This window comes from Ambystoma mexicanum, chromosome 9 (assembly GCF_040938575.1).
Source record: "Ambystoma mexicanum isolate Mex_15411 chromosome 9, UKY_AmexF1_1, whole genome shotgun sequence".
Classification (NCBI taxonomy): Eukaryota; Metazoa; Chordata; class Amphibia; order Caudata; family Ambystomatidae; genus Ambystoma; species Ambystoma mexicanum.
This window is the reverse complement of record NC_090931.1, coordinates 191,419,166-191,433,107: the sequence shown is the minus strand read 5'-3', so window position 1 is coordinate 191,433,107 and position 13,942 is coordinate 191,419,166. Positions and strand designations below refer to the sequence as shown.

The 13,942-nt window shown below is 46.4% G+C and overlaps 1 protein-coding gene across 3 annotated transcripts in view; it reads right to left on the bottom strand.

Annotated features, from left to right (window-relative positions):
• DSCAML1 (DS cell adhesion molecule like 1) overlaps positions 1 to 13,942 on the bottom strand; it is an 866,449-nt gene that overhangs the window by 336,758 nt on the left and 515,749 nt on the right. The window contains exons 8-9 of one of the 3 annotated variants that reach the window (XM_069614463.1): positions 4,450 to 4,722; positions 176 to 454 (exon numbers count right to left, since the gene is read on the bottom strand). In XM_069614463.1, the coding sequence (XP_069470564.1) occupies positions 176 to 454; positions 4,450 to 4,722 (552 nt within the window). Of the gene's footprint in view, positions 1 to 175; positions 455 to 4,442; positions 4,723 to 13,942 lie in introns of those variants that run through there. The other 2 variants (XM_069614464.1, XM_069614465.1) reach the window with 2 other exon arrangements.

Below are 13,942 nucleotides of genomic sequence, written 5' to 3'. Positions count from 1 at the left end.
GCTCAGCCAATCAATGTAATTTCACGCTACCTGTGATTGAACACAACCAATAAGACCTCTAGCCAATCACAGGGCACCTATCCGTCAGGTGATTGCTCATTGTTAGTGACATGGGGATAATTTCCAGGATTACCCTCCAGCAACCTGACTGCGTGCTGTCACAGAAACGCCTCACCTCTTACAATGAGCTGGCGCTCCCGGCTGACGGTGGCTGCGGCATTGCTGGCGATGCACGTGTAGTTGCCATTGTGTTTCAGGGAAACGCTGGAAATCTGCAGAGAGCTCATGAATTCCTTGGACTCTATGGTGACCCCTGAGCCAGAAATTATCACTTGCCCATCCTTCCTCCAGGTTATCCGGATAGGCATGTCCCCGGAGGACACCACACATGGAATGTAGAGCAGCTGGCCGATGGAGGCGGGTGGGAACTCAAAGGGCTGAATCAGAGGTGGGACTGGAAGAGATAAATACAGGTGGTAAAAACAGATTAAATTGTGTCAGAAAGGAGTCGGGCGAGCTGCACAGCTCTGATCAGCATGCAGCAATAATAACAATGAAAGGGAAGTGCTTACAGACGAAATGATGGCTTGGAAAATCAGAGGCCAAACTAATCCTTAACCCACATGTAGCTTCAAGATTATATTTTATCATTAAAACCAGAAACAACTTCCAATCTTGTGTGTCCTATATAAAATCCAACTGGCCTTCATCTGGACATTTAATAGGTCTGATGGGTTTAAAGACAGCACAGGATCAGGTGCAACTCTTCATTGTGTGTAAAGGCCTCTCTATATTAAAATCTCAGACAAAATCATGAATGTCCCCAATATCGATTTACCTTTTGTAATTGAGGGGTGAAATGGGCGGGCTGTTATCATCAAGTACCCTGGGATACCCCAGATCCAACATGAGCCCCTCAAGGAAGATCAGTGCCTCAAAACAAAGCCCTTCAACACTTCAAAACCGAACATAGGAGGACCATCCATCACAGAGAAAGCAGGGTGTCTTATGTTAGCAGTCATACAGCTTCAGAAAAGCAAGTGAAGCATGGTCAATAACATCTCTCTCTTCCATAGTATGAGAGATATAGGTAACATGAGATATAACGTGTCTCGAAAGAATATGCTAACTTAGCAATAGTCAGGTTTCTGCAGCTAGAGCCTGTGAGATCTGTGTTCTCCTACAAGTACCTGCAACCTGAACCTCTGAGCTATGTTGCCTAGGAGTTACTGCAATCAATCTCCGAGTTATGTCTGCCTAGGAGTACCTGCATGCAGCCTGAATCTGAGCTAGGTCTACCTAGGAGTACCTGCAGCCTGAACCTCTGAGCTATGTCTGACTAGGAGTGCCTGCAGAGTGAATCACTGAGCTAGGTGTGAGACTATCGACCATCCACAGAGTGGGTGTGCGCTCACCTGGCTTTTTCGGAAATGTTATATGAAATTAAATGATGATAGATCTTGCATATGGGAGATTGTTGGTGGGGACCCATGATTGGTTCATGAAGGTAGGCTTGGCCTACACCAATCATTGTGTCCAATTTGGCTTTAGAAGAGGGATGAGCCCCTGTTTTCGGCAGATCATCTGAAGACTTTGCAAGGTGTAGCAAGAAGAACTCTGCATTGGACCCTGGCAGAAGGTACAGTCAGTCTTACATCTTGTGCCAGGGAGGGAAGGCCAGGACCTCCAAGAGGGAAGCAAGATGCCTCCTCTAAACATCTCCCAAGAAGCAGTAGGAGATACTGGATCCATAGGACCCTCCTCCTTAAAGGAGGACACGAACCAGTGAAGAAGCTAGGAGAAGTGCATCAACAAGCATCTACAGACGTCCGCCTTAAAGGACATTTTCAAGTCAGTCGAGACCCTCAAGCTGCAACCGACAGCACCGCTGACTGTTACGACTCAATCACTAAAACCATCAGAGACTCCTGGACCAGTGCTTCAGAACCAGCGACCAGCACTGAGCCAACAATTCCTGACCTGGAGCTGCCATGTAGGTCAGCCTGCAGTTGTCCGTCCAGCCCCGCTCGCCGAACTGCCTGCCGCCTGATACCCGCAGCTGTATCTAGTCTTGAACTCTGTCACAGAAGCGGCAAAGCAGCCTGAAACCGACTCTACATGTTCAAGCACCAAGAACTTCTACAAGCACAAGGTACATTGTGGTTCTGTCCTTCTGCGAAGGCCCTGCTTAACATTTTATTTATTTATTTAAATATATATAGCGCGCAAGCAGCCCACTGGCATTGAGGCGCTGTTACTTGTGAGAGCTTAGTTACATGACCCATTGCTCCCTTTGTGTTGAAAGGAAGTATCCTTGAACTTTTGCGATTGATTACTTTACCGACTTCCCTCCTGTCAGTATCCAGAGTGCGTACCTTTTCCTTCTTTGAAACGGTCTGTCCTCTGCATTTCTTTACAGGGTGGGTTGTATTTTCAAGTGTGGTAGAACTGTCTGGACAGTCTGTTTTATCGTTGGGTTATAACAGTTTTTTCGCTGTGTTCCAACTAACGATCCACGACCTTGCAGAGACAAGCCTTCCGTTCTGTCCGCGTTACTAAAATTGAACAAGGAGGTTTATAATTTGCTTACGTTTCCTATCTGTTTGGATCCCTTCTGGTGTAATAGAGGTAAGGGACTGATTGATGGTTTAGAAACCGATTTTTTTTTTATCCCTGGACCACTGGTGCCCCTGGAAGTTGAATCGTCACACTAGGTCTGCCTAGGAGTAGCTGCAACCTGAACATCTGAGCTATGTCTGCCTAGGAGTGCCTCCAGGAGCAGCTTTGCCCACTGAGCCTACTGCCTGCTGTATGAGCCCTGCATCTGTGTAACCTGACTTCGACTGCTTCCTAAAGGCCGATCCGGCAAAAATGTAACCTGGAAGCTTACGGTTCTCTCGATGATCGGTCCCCGACTACCGATCAATAATTGATGGCCTGTGGATGCTTTTAGCGTGTTCTCGGCGCTCCAACGAGCCCCAGGGCCCTGTTCCTTAAAAGTTGAGCAACACACCGGCGGTGGCGCAGTGCATCGAGATGAGACAAGCACTGTTTCGACACTTAAGTGTCTGTGTTTAGATGGAAAACCAGTGCTCGAGGGGCGCCCAGGGATACGGAACCACGGTGGGTCCGAGGGGGAGGAAAAGAGAGGGGGCTGACCAGGATGAAAAGTATGTGCACAGGCATGCAGTCATGCATACGCCGTCACCAAGCGGACTGGACAGGTTCAGAGCATTGCTATGTATAATCATATAATATGCCCCTCTAACCTCTCGTTTCGTACATGTAAACGAACAGTCAATTACAATCTGAAGACAGCTAAAGGGACAATGCTAAACTAAAAGGAAAGGGGGACCAGGGAGAGATCGGAGCATTATGTTAGATGCGCGCGAAGCCTCTCTAGGGTTGGATAGGCAGAGGAAATCCACAGGGGCGCAGAGCCTTTCATCTGTAAGGCTGTATGGGCCCATAGGACTGCCGCATGGGCGCAGAGCCTTTCAGTTTCAGCTCTAGGGTGAGATGGGAATTTGAAGTGCCACAGGGGTGCAGAGCCTTTCATCTGTTGGGCTGCATGGGCCCATAGGACTGCCGCATGGGCGCAGAGCCTTTCAGCTCTAGGGTGAGATGGGAATCTGAAGTGCCACAAGGGTGCAGAACCTTTCATCTGTAGGGCTGCATGGGCCCATAGGACTGCCGCATGGGCGCAGAGCCTTTCAGCTCTAGGGTGAGATGGGAATCTGAAGTGCCACAAGGGTGCAGAACCTTTCATATCAAGATGTTGCATGCAGAGTCTTTCAAGCCCAGGACTGTGTGGGAGCTGAAGGCTGACACATTGAGGCCAGGGGAGGTTTAATCTGTAGGGTGAGATAGGATCAGAGAACTGCCACAGGAGTGCAGAGCTTTTCATCTTTAGGGCTGAATTGGCTCTGAGGACTGCCGTTTGGGTGCAGTCTTTCATCTCTAGGGCTGAGTGGGATCATAGGGTTGGCACAATGGTGCAGTGTCTTTCATCCCTGGCACCATCTGTACAAGATTAGATGTGGTGCAGATCTTTTGATCTCTAGGGCTGGGTGGAATCGGAGGGCTTCAGGTCTGCACAGTACTAATTAAGGCAGTTAGCACTGTGCTACAAAACCCCAGACCTCAACAAAATAATGGCTGTGAGGATGGGCTGAAGACATCACCTTCAATTTTCGAGTGAGAAGTAATTGACTCAAACCTCGAGACAAAAAGTGTGGTGATGGTGATTTATGTCTACCGCTGTAAGATGCTTTATTGTTCAACTACTCTTCAGTACGGCAGCATTTAGACAAGAAAGCCTGAAGAAAGGCACAGCTGAAGGACCACCAGCGCCCAGACAGGACATGACAGTGAACACATTGGAAGAATGCTCTTGACACAAACTCATCTTCGGTATCCAAGTTAATGCCACACGCACCCACCCTGTACCTTTCACGGTGACGTATACACTTTCACTAATGGACAGCTGAGGTTGGATGAGTACGCTGCACAGGTACTCGCCCTCATCCATGCCCTTCTGGACGTCCACCAGCTTGAGGGTTCCGTTCTCGAAGACCACTTGCCGGTGGTTATCGGGCAGCAGTAGAGCGTCCTTCAGCCACTTGATGGAGTAGTAAGGGTAGCCGATGACCCGGCAGTGGATAAAGGTGTCCCGTCCGGCCACGGCTGTGATGTTCTTCATCGTGCGGATGCTTGGGGGACCTAGGGAGGAGAGAACAGGACAAGGGCACGTTAGGTTGACTCAGGGTCAGGCCCCAGAGGTGAGCATCCATACATTAATGTGGGATCTGTGGGCCAGGAGTAGAGGCAGGCAATCACACATTATAAAGGGTCTGTGGATCAAAAGTCCTTACATTCAGGAGATTGTCTATACATGAGGGGTCCTGAAACCAAGATTGGACAAGAGTGCCTATGCGGGGACAGGAGGAATTAACTGGTTACCTAAATGTGAATGGACTAGGCCTCTCCATTGAGGAGTTGAATCGGTGACCAAACACCCACCCTGCAACCCCCAGACTGGATTTAGGGGAGAAGAAGGGTAGTAACAGAGGAGGAGCTGGCCAGCACTAGGGGAGACCAGGGAATCCTCCCCAAAACCTTTGTAGAAAAAGACTTAATAAACAACCACAGTGGCCAAATGGAAAGATGGGGCATGGCTAAAAGTCCATATCAACACTCACAGAGGAAATCTTGTCCCAAAAGGAGATAGCCGAGACATATTTGCCCCTGGAATCAGCAGACTCGAGTCCCCAACGGAAGCAGAGATACGCTTCTAGAAAGGAAGAAGACTATATAAAGCCAGCAGTGTCGGTTGACAGTGAGATGTATGTGTGAAGTCAGAGTAGCTGACCAAAAGACCAGAGAGGAGGGTGTAGCAGGTGGTGGGGACTTTGGAATGTTTACAGAGAGGCGGTAAGGCGTTTGGGTGAAACAGGGGTAGTAACAGTGTGAATGGGAGAGTGGTTGGAGAGCATTTTGGAGGGAGATTATGGGTTGGGTGAAGGAGAGCTGAGGCAGCGTATTGTTGCGAGGAGTAAGAATTGGAGGATAGTGGATAGGTGAGGATAACGCTGGAGAGTAGAGACAGGTGTCAGTGGGAGCGAGAGAGTTCAGAGGAGTGTACAGAGATCAGGAGGGCGCTGGAGAGTGTATGCGAGAAGGGAGAGAGAGCGATAAGAGCAGGAGACCGTGTGGGTAGAGAGAGAGAGTGGGTGAATGCCTGAGAGAGGGAGAGAGGTGTAGGGAGAGGAGACAGGAAGAGTTGGAGGGAGGTCACTTCGAGGAAAACTGCGCCAGGACAATCAGACTACCCTGCTAGGCCACCTAGGGAGACCCTGAGGGATTAAAAGGGATAATGCCATGGCCTTTAGGCCCTCCCTAGGACAGGGCTAGATCAGGCAGTAGGGGGTACCCTGGCTCGAGTGAATTGGCTCTGCAATACAACCTGTTTTAATAGAGATTGGGCTAGAGAGGTGGGAGCCCACCTAGACTATGTGCAAATTGCCTGTTTTGAAGAAGGGAAAAAAAGGTTTTATAGTAACAATGGACACTCGTTGGATTTGTCTTGTTTATTTATTTGCATTTTGAAAGCACTCACACAGCCCGGGGGCATCGAGGCACTGTTACAGATTTTTTTTTTAGTTTTTGTTGTCTTAGTTGCATATTTATAATGCACTTAAATACCCAGAGGTTTCTAAGCGCGAACCCGGGGATCGAACCTGTGTTGCTTCGTGTAGTCTTGATTCCAAGGCGAGCAGGTTGCCACTGAGCTATCCTCCTGAGTCTTGGACTCATTAAGTGCCTTGTCACAACTGTTGTACACATGATGCATGTTGCAGATTTGATGTATACTGCACATGCAATTCTCAAATACACTCTGGTATACTCTGTAGGACTGTAGCACAGTAGAGTAAACCAGGGTCAAACTGGGGCATACAATGATCTCAGGCACCAATGAAAAAGTGTCCGCAGTTATGAATGGCTATTCATTCCTTTTGTGAGAGACTGTTTGAGTAGTACCCAGAGGGGAAGGTTTTAATAAAACGTGATGTAAATTGTGCATTTTAAAGCATACACATTCAGTAACACTGGTCCCCATGCTGAAGTAACTTATCTAACTGGCCCACATGGGCCAAAAAACGGTCCCACTTTGACCTCAAAAACTGGCCCACACTAGCATTTTGCGTTTTTGGTTCGGGCATTGCTTTATAGACCCGTCCGAGCCTGGAGTTAACTTACACATACACTGCACAGAACCGCGGTACACTGGTGGTACAGTGCAGATATTATAAGGTGTTCAATACTGCAATAAACCGCATTTTGGTAAGGAACGCTGTACCTGCAATATGCCTGCACTATAGACACTGTCATACTGCAGGTACACTTTGCAGAACTGCACTAAACTGATGTTATACGATTTATATTGCAGATATACTCCACAGTTCTGAATTAGACTGCTGATAGGCTGAATGATAAGGGGGTATTCTGCCGACACACTGCTTAGTTGTAAACTACTCTAGAGTTGTACTTCAAGTATCATGAGAATACTGTGCAATGGAGGTTCACTCGGGGGGGGGGGCTACAAATGCACTTCAGTACAGAGTTACGTTGCAGAAAGTGATCTGAGAACACTGCTGGTGCTCTGAACAGGGTTGCATATAGACAGCACTGTACGGAGGTAAATTTGAGCTACATTGTAGGCATACCGTGCACAAGACATGCACTGTAAGGTTCTTAGGAATGGGATGCCACATCCTTTCTACGGTTGTTCCACGTGAAGCAGGTCTGGGAGCATCTATAAGCGATGTATACTGTACCTTCAGTGTGACAACGGGCCATCATTGGTCTCCGTATGCATCTACAGAGCGGTCCAATACAGAACGGAACATTAGGAGGGACCAGCTGCTCACATCGAAGTTCACACAAGACAGTTCCATGCAACCACAGATGAGACGCACGGCAGGGAGGGTGGTGGAAATAAGTATGCAGAGTGGGGAAACATTAAAGAAATAAGAGGAATATACAAAAGACAAATGAGGACAGAGCAGCTGAGTATGTTCAGGACTCTTCTTCACTTTCTATTACTGACTTGTTTGGAAATTACCTTAACATACATGTTTTCAGCAGTTGGTGTTGCAGACTGGTTTGTAGTCCACTATTCTCCAATATTGAAGATACTGTTCCAGTTGTATCCCATTAGACTTGAGCCTCATAGAACCCCAATTTTCCCCCCCAGAGTTATTTTCAGTCTTTAGTTGCGTCTATCCCGATAATACTTACTGGGCCGGCTTGTTTATAACGGGTGACTGCAGGGTACATGCCAGTACACCCATTCTGGACCAGCTCAGCCACTCAAGTAAAAAACACTGAGCAGTCCCTCAGCTGGTTACTGCAGCCGAGGGAGCACTCCTAGGCTGGCTTTAACTGTCAAAGGGAAACCATTTCCCTTTGACAGTTTCTGTTCCCCAGCATGCATGTCCAATGGTCCATGCTATTCCAGGGGCCTTTTGCTTCCCCAGCCTTGCATGGACCATTGGGGTTGCAGGCTGAGGAACTGCACGTCTCAATGTGCATAATGGATGCCCGTGCGCCTCCCCACACATTTAGACTGCCATGGGAATGGCGGACAGTAAGCTCCTGCTCCTCCACACATGTGCAGGGACCAGGAAGCTCTCTATGCTTCCTGGTTCTGTTCTTGCACTCGGGAGCCAGAGGGCATTCGCGGAAGGCATCAAGGAATAGAGTTCAGACTGGGTCGCAAAGAACTTTATTTAAATGTAGGTTATGTGTGTATGATTGAATGAGTGAGTGTATAGGTGCCCATTTGAATGAGTCCGAAAATGTGGACCAGTGCACTGATTTTTGTAAGGGGGGTGGATACCAGCATGGCATATCATGGCATTTTTTAGTGGCTATCTATGATAAAGCAAGCATGGTAATTGTCATTACGTGGCTAGACTGGCATATTTTGGTGCAGCAAATTTATGTAAAATGCCTTAATGTGTATGCCACCGCATTCTTTACCGGGCATCTATGATAAAGTAAATATAAGTGTTATTACATGGATAGACTGCATATTTTGGTGCAGCTAGGCTAGCTATATTTTCTTAATGTGGACATTGCTTTACCCTTGATGGGGAGTAAAAATGCCAACACGTGTTATTACGTGTCTAGACTGGCCTAGATTGGTGCAGCCAGTTTGGATATGTTTTCTTATTGTGGCATGCATTTTTAATGGAAAAGCGAACAGGAGTATGTTCTTACATGGAGATACTGGCATATAGCGGCAGAGCTAGCTTGGACATGTTTTCCTATAGTATCATTACTGGCATTATGCACAAAACAAACATGAGTATGTTATTGTACATGAATATTTGCATACATGCAACCAGCATGGAAATATATCGGCACAGCCAGCATGAAAATGTTTTTTGCACTTGCATATATTGTGTGGAAAGGCATCATTAAAATGTGTTGGGGAAATGCTCCTCTGCACTGTTAATGACTTGCATCCCAAGTTTCCCTATAAAACCTACTGTCTGCCTTTGTACCCAATTCTTCGCAGAAAGTGTGCTGTATAATGCACAATTTTAACCAATAATTCACAATTTTCTCTCAGGGCTACGCACGGTCACTTTCACTTATTTGAGGGAAACATTTACACCTCCTCGGATTGAAAAAAATCACCAGCCTTCAATCAATAATTCTGCATTTATAGAAGTAGGCATCCACGTGGCTTAGCACTTTGGAACTTGGCAGTGTTCCATGAGAAGCGAAGAGTGCAGAGGATCTGCAACACCAGTATCACGTAGGGGTGCAAACCAGGCATTAGATGGGAACAACTAGAAAAAAAACACTCCGACACACTGATTATCCACTTGGGTGGAAGTTACTTGCCGGTCTTGTGACGTGCAGAACTGAAAGCAAACATGAATTCTATCCGAACCCTGTTGAAATGCTTGCCCAAGACAACATTTATATGGTCTGCGATCATTTGTAGTTCTGAATGGAGGGTGCAAGATGTGCCAGAGCAGTGGAAAAGTCAATGGAGAAGCTCAACCTGACATGGATAGGTTTTGCAGGGCAGAAGGTTTTTCGCACGATCAGGCACGGGTTGATTGACTTGAAGCGAGCTCTAATGGCCTCGGATGGTGGCCACCTTTTACATCTGGGGTAGCATTTCTTCCTAATTAATCTTTATGAAGCAGTATTGGGCCTGGATTCTTGGTAGGTTGAGAGACGCCTCTTTGGGATGATGGTCTCATTGTAGCTTGGCTCTTCACATTAATATTAAAGTGTTAAGTGGTCTGGGGGAGTGGGTCTTGAAGTAATGCTGTGGTTAAAGCTTTCCCAGCATGGTTTCTGATATATGATTAGCAAGTGGGCCTCTGCCTAGGACCACACACCCATATTGCCATTTCATAAAATATGTCTGCTGATCAATTATATTTTGCTGTCAATCTAATAAAACCTGCTGCCTTTTTCTTCTTCTTTCGCTCTACAGTCTATTCAGGGGAAGGTGTCTGGGATCATCCTCTTTAATATGTTTTGTACTTCTGTATCTTTGGGCATGAGAGTCAACAGCTGACTCGGTTATGTGCTTGCATTAGAACGTTATCTCCTCACTTCTCCTTGCTGACTGTCCTCAAGGTGTTAGTTTCTCCATTAACCGTGGACCTGTACTTCCTCTCAACCATTCCAACCTGGTATTAGACAATAGTCTTGTGTCATTTGATTTGATTTTTGCTATGTTTTGTGAATAATTATAGGTATGTTTTATAATCATCATTGGCCATTTGTCATGCTTAATGCCGGACTACTCCGCTTCTAAGCCCTTAGAAGAGCACATGCTGCATGGCATTATCGTGTTCTCAAAGTGAGCACATTACCCCTGAGCGATCCCCCCCATCCCTTTATAATTAACGGACTAAAGAAATTGTATGCATTTTTCCCATTTCAGAAATCAGACTCTGGAAAATCTGCTGCGACCGTTGGGGTAGGGATGTTGTCATGACTCATTGCTGTGGCCCATCAATGGTCCCTATGCAATGTTAGCCTAGCGTTTGCCCATTGCAAGATGGCCGAAAGCGTATGCATTTGACGTCACGGACCCAGCACTGTGCTTGTTTGCAAAACGTTGTATTAGTCTTTCGGTAAGCTGCCTTCATTCCTTCCTCTGTGCCTTCCTTATTTTTCCTTTCCTGGTCTTCCATTTCACTAATACTGCCTCCTGTTCCCTCTCGGATATTCCGCTCTCCTCCTGGAGCCTAACTTGTCATATCCTCCTGCAATGTCGCTCTCATCATCATAGAACCCTCTTGGGGTTATTCTTTTGTCTAATCCTCCTGCACATGTTCACCATCAGTACTTTATTCCCTTCCTTGGGAGAATTCCTTTGCCAAGTCTTGCCTACGATCTATCATTCATTCAGCTCTTTACACTGTAGTTCATCTGCTGGAATCCTTCGCCAGCAACTCACTTCTAAAGGATCTTCCTGGCTACAGACTGCAAGTTTTTTCCCTTTCTGGGGTTTTTCTCCCGATGGATTGGCTCTGCATTCCCTGGGCATCTGGTAGCATGTTCAGGGTCACGTTGGCTGCCCAGGGGATATGTCTCCACAAACCACACTCCAATCTGCCTATTGACCATAATGTAAGGCGTGATCTTGACAGGTTGCAACCCCTCAAAGATCAAGAACAAATGGATCAAATTACAAGAATTGATTAATACTGTCCTGGGATTTACGAATGAGATGCAATGGAGAATACACAACTACGTCAGGCCTTAATATCTTATGATGTGGCTCCTGCTGTCATACCACCCTCCACCATGATTGACAAATAACAAGGGGATCCCAAGAAGGTAAACATTCTTAGACACATGTTGAGTGGCGTTTTCCTTCAGACGAAATTCATTTCCTTCCGAGCTCTCCAACGTGGGGTTTTTGGTCTGTCATCTCTCCGGTAGTGCCTTGGCTTGGGCAACTCCTTGTTGTGGCTGGCAACCCTCCTTTGGACAACTAGGCAGGTTTTGTTACTGCATTTAGAGGCATGTTTGATCGCTCTGAGTTGATCAACACTAGCCAAGAATTCTTGTTGGATCTGGTCCAAGGTTCTATGGACACGCTCACATATGTTACATAATTTAAACAAATAGCACAGGCCACAAGATGGCTGGAGGAGGCTTGCTTTACTTTGTTCCGTAGAGGACTCATTGAAGATCTCAAGGGTGAAATTGCTTGTGTACCTCGCCCTTGAACCTTTGATGAGCTTGTAAAACTCATTTTACACATTGATTTCAGGCTGCATGAATGCAGATCGGTAAAAAGAAAGAACAAGAATCCGGTATGTTCCATCTCAGTACCTGTCCCGAGGGAAAACTACCAATCAGAACCTATGCAAATAGGCGCTACCAGGGGTCCGCTCACCGATGAGGAAAGAACGCCTCCAAGAACAAAAGGGATTATGTATGTATTGTGGTTCGGCAGAATATCTACTATGCTTTTGTCCCTTAACCCCACCTAGGCGTTTGGGAAACGCTTACTCCCAACCTTAGGAGGGATGTTGGTTCAGGAGTACACACAGAATCCCTTTTTCAATACTGGACTTGCCAAGATCTCTACTTTACTGGTGTTACGTTTTGTTCTTGTGCTGCCCTCATCTGGTAAAACTGAAGCCACTGCTTTGGGGGATTCAGGAGCAGCTGGTATTTTTATGGATCTACCGTGGGCAAAAGCCAGAGGAATAACCACACAAGAGAAGCCCATTGCTATGCCTGTTCTAGGAGAAGATGGACGACTTCTAGAGGCCGGGTCTATCGTGGCTAACATAACACTTCTCCAATTGTTTTTCCATCACCATCAAGTAACCAAATCCTTTGATCTCATACAGATGACCACCAATCCCATTATATTGGAAATGCCCAGGCTGGAGGAACACAATCCATATATAAACTGGAAGGCACACACAGTGTTTCTGGGCTCAGAGCATTGTGTCACCACTTGCCTATCTACAGGGAATACTGCTGTCAGTTTTTAACTTCCACCGACTGAAACTGAATCTGCTCCTTCCATACATTCTTTGATACCCCAGGAATATCAAGATTTCGTCTCAGTGTTTGAAAATGATAAGATCAGTCCCTGCCACCACACAGACCTGAGGGTTGCTCTATCGATTGTTGCTCTATCGATTTATTGCCCAACACTGAGGTCCTATTCAATCGCATGTTTATCTGCTCTCCTAAGCAAAATGAACATTGTGGGCTTATTTGCAGGAAAATATTGGCAATGGTTTAATCATGGAATCTAAATCTTCTGCAGGGGCTTCATTGATTTTTGTGTCAAAGAAGGACACTTCAGAGCTTAGACCATGTATAGACTATCGTGGTCAGAACGAGATCACCTAAAAAGACAAATATCCTCTACCATTAATACAGGACATACTGTAGGCAGTGAAGACGGCTACAATATTTACCAAACTTGACCTTCGGGGTGCTTACCATCTTGTGCGAATCAAAAAAGCCGACGAATGGAAGACTGCTTGTCGCACCCCCTTCGGTCACTACCAGTACCGGGTCATGTCTTTTGGGTTGGCTAATACCCCAGCACTGTTTCAGAGGTTTGTTGATCATTTGTTTTTGGATTTACTGCTTCATTCAGTGATCGTCTGTCTTGACGATATCCTTGTATTTTCCCAAAGAAAAGAAGATCAACAGACATGTCGCTGAAGTCCTCTGACGTTTACAGATAAACCAACTCAAAGCGAAGCCAGAGTAGTGTGTCTTTGGAGTCACAGAGGTCGCTTATTTGGGTTATATACTGTCTAATAAGGGCATTTTTATGGATCCGCGAAAGATCGAGGCTGTGATGGACTGGCCTACTCCTCGCTCTGTTAAAGACATCAGAGGTTCTTGGGTCTGGCAAAATTGTATCTCAAATTCATTCCAGCCTTTTCTCAGGCCGTTCTTCCCATTACACCGTTATTGAAGAAAAATGTGGCCTTCTCTTGGAATGAAAACATCTCCTCTGCCTTCCAACGACTTAAAACCATTTTCACTTCAGCTCCTATCCTCTCTCAGTCCAATGCTAAGAAAACCTACATTCCTCATCTCTTCGTCATCGACGGATGTGCCGTGCCCCGCATCATGACTGTGGATGAACCCTTATCAACGACATCGCTATCAGCCATTACAGGGTAACCCTGTTAATAGCTGAAATCAATTGCACACTGGTGCAGCATTCTATTTGCAATTTGGATTTTCGCTCCGTTTAAGCTCCAAATGCTCTCGAGCACATCTTGATTACTGCATCTATGCCGCAAACTGCTCTTTCAGTGCAATTTCGCCTGTTTTTGCGTTTGATGCAACACTTCCATACTGCCCCGGCCTTTCCAAGATGGCTGCATCAGGATCTCTTTGCGCCTTC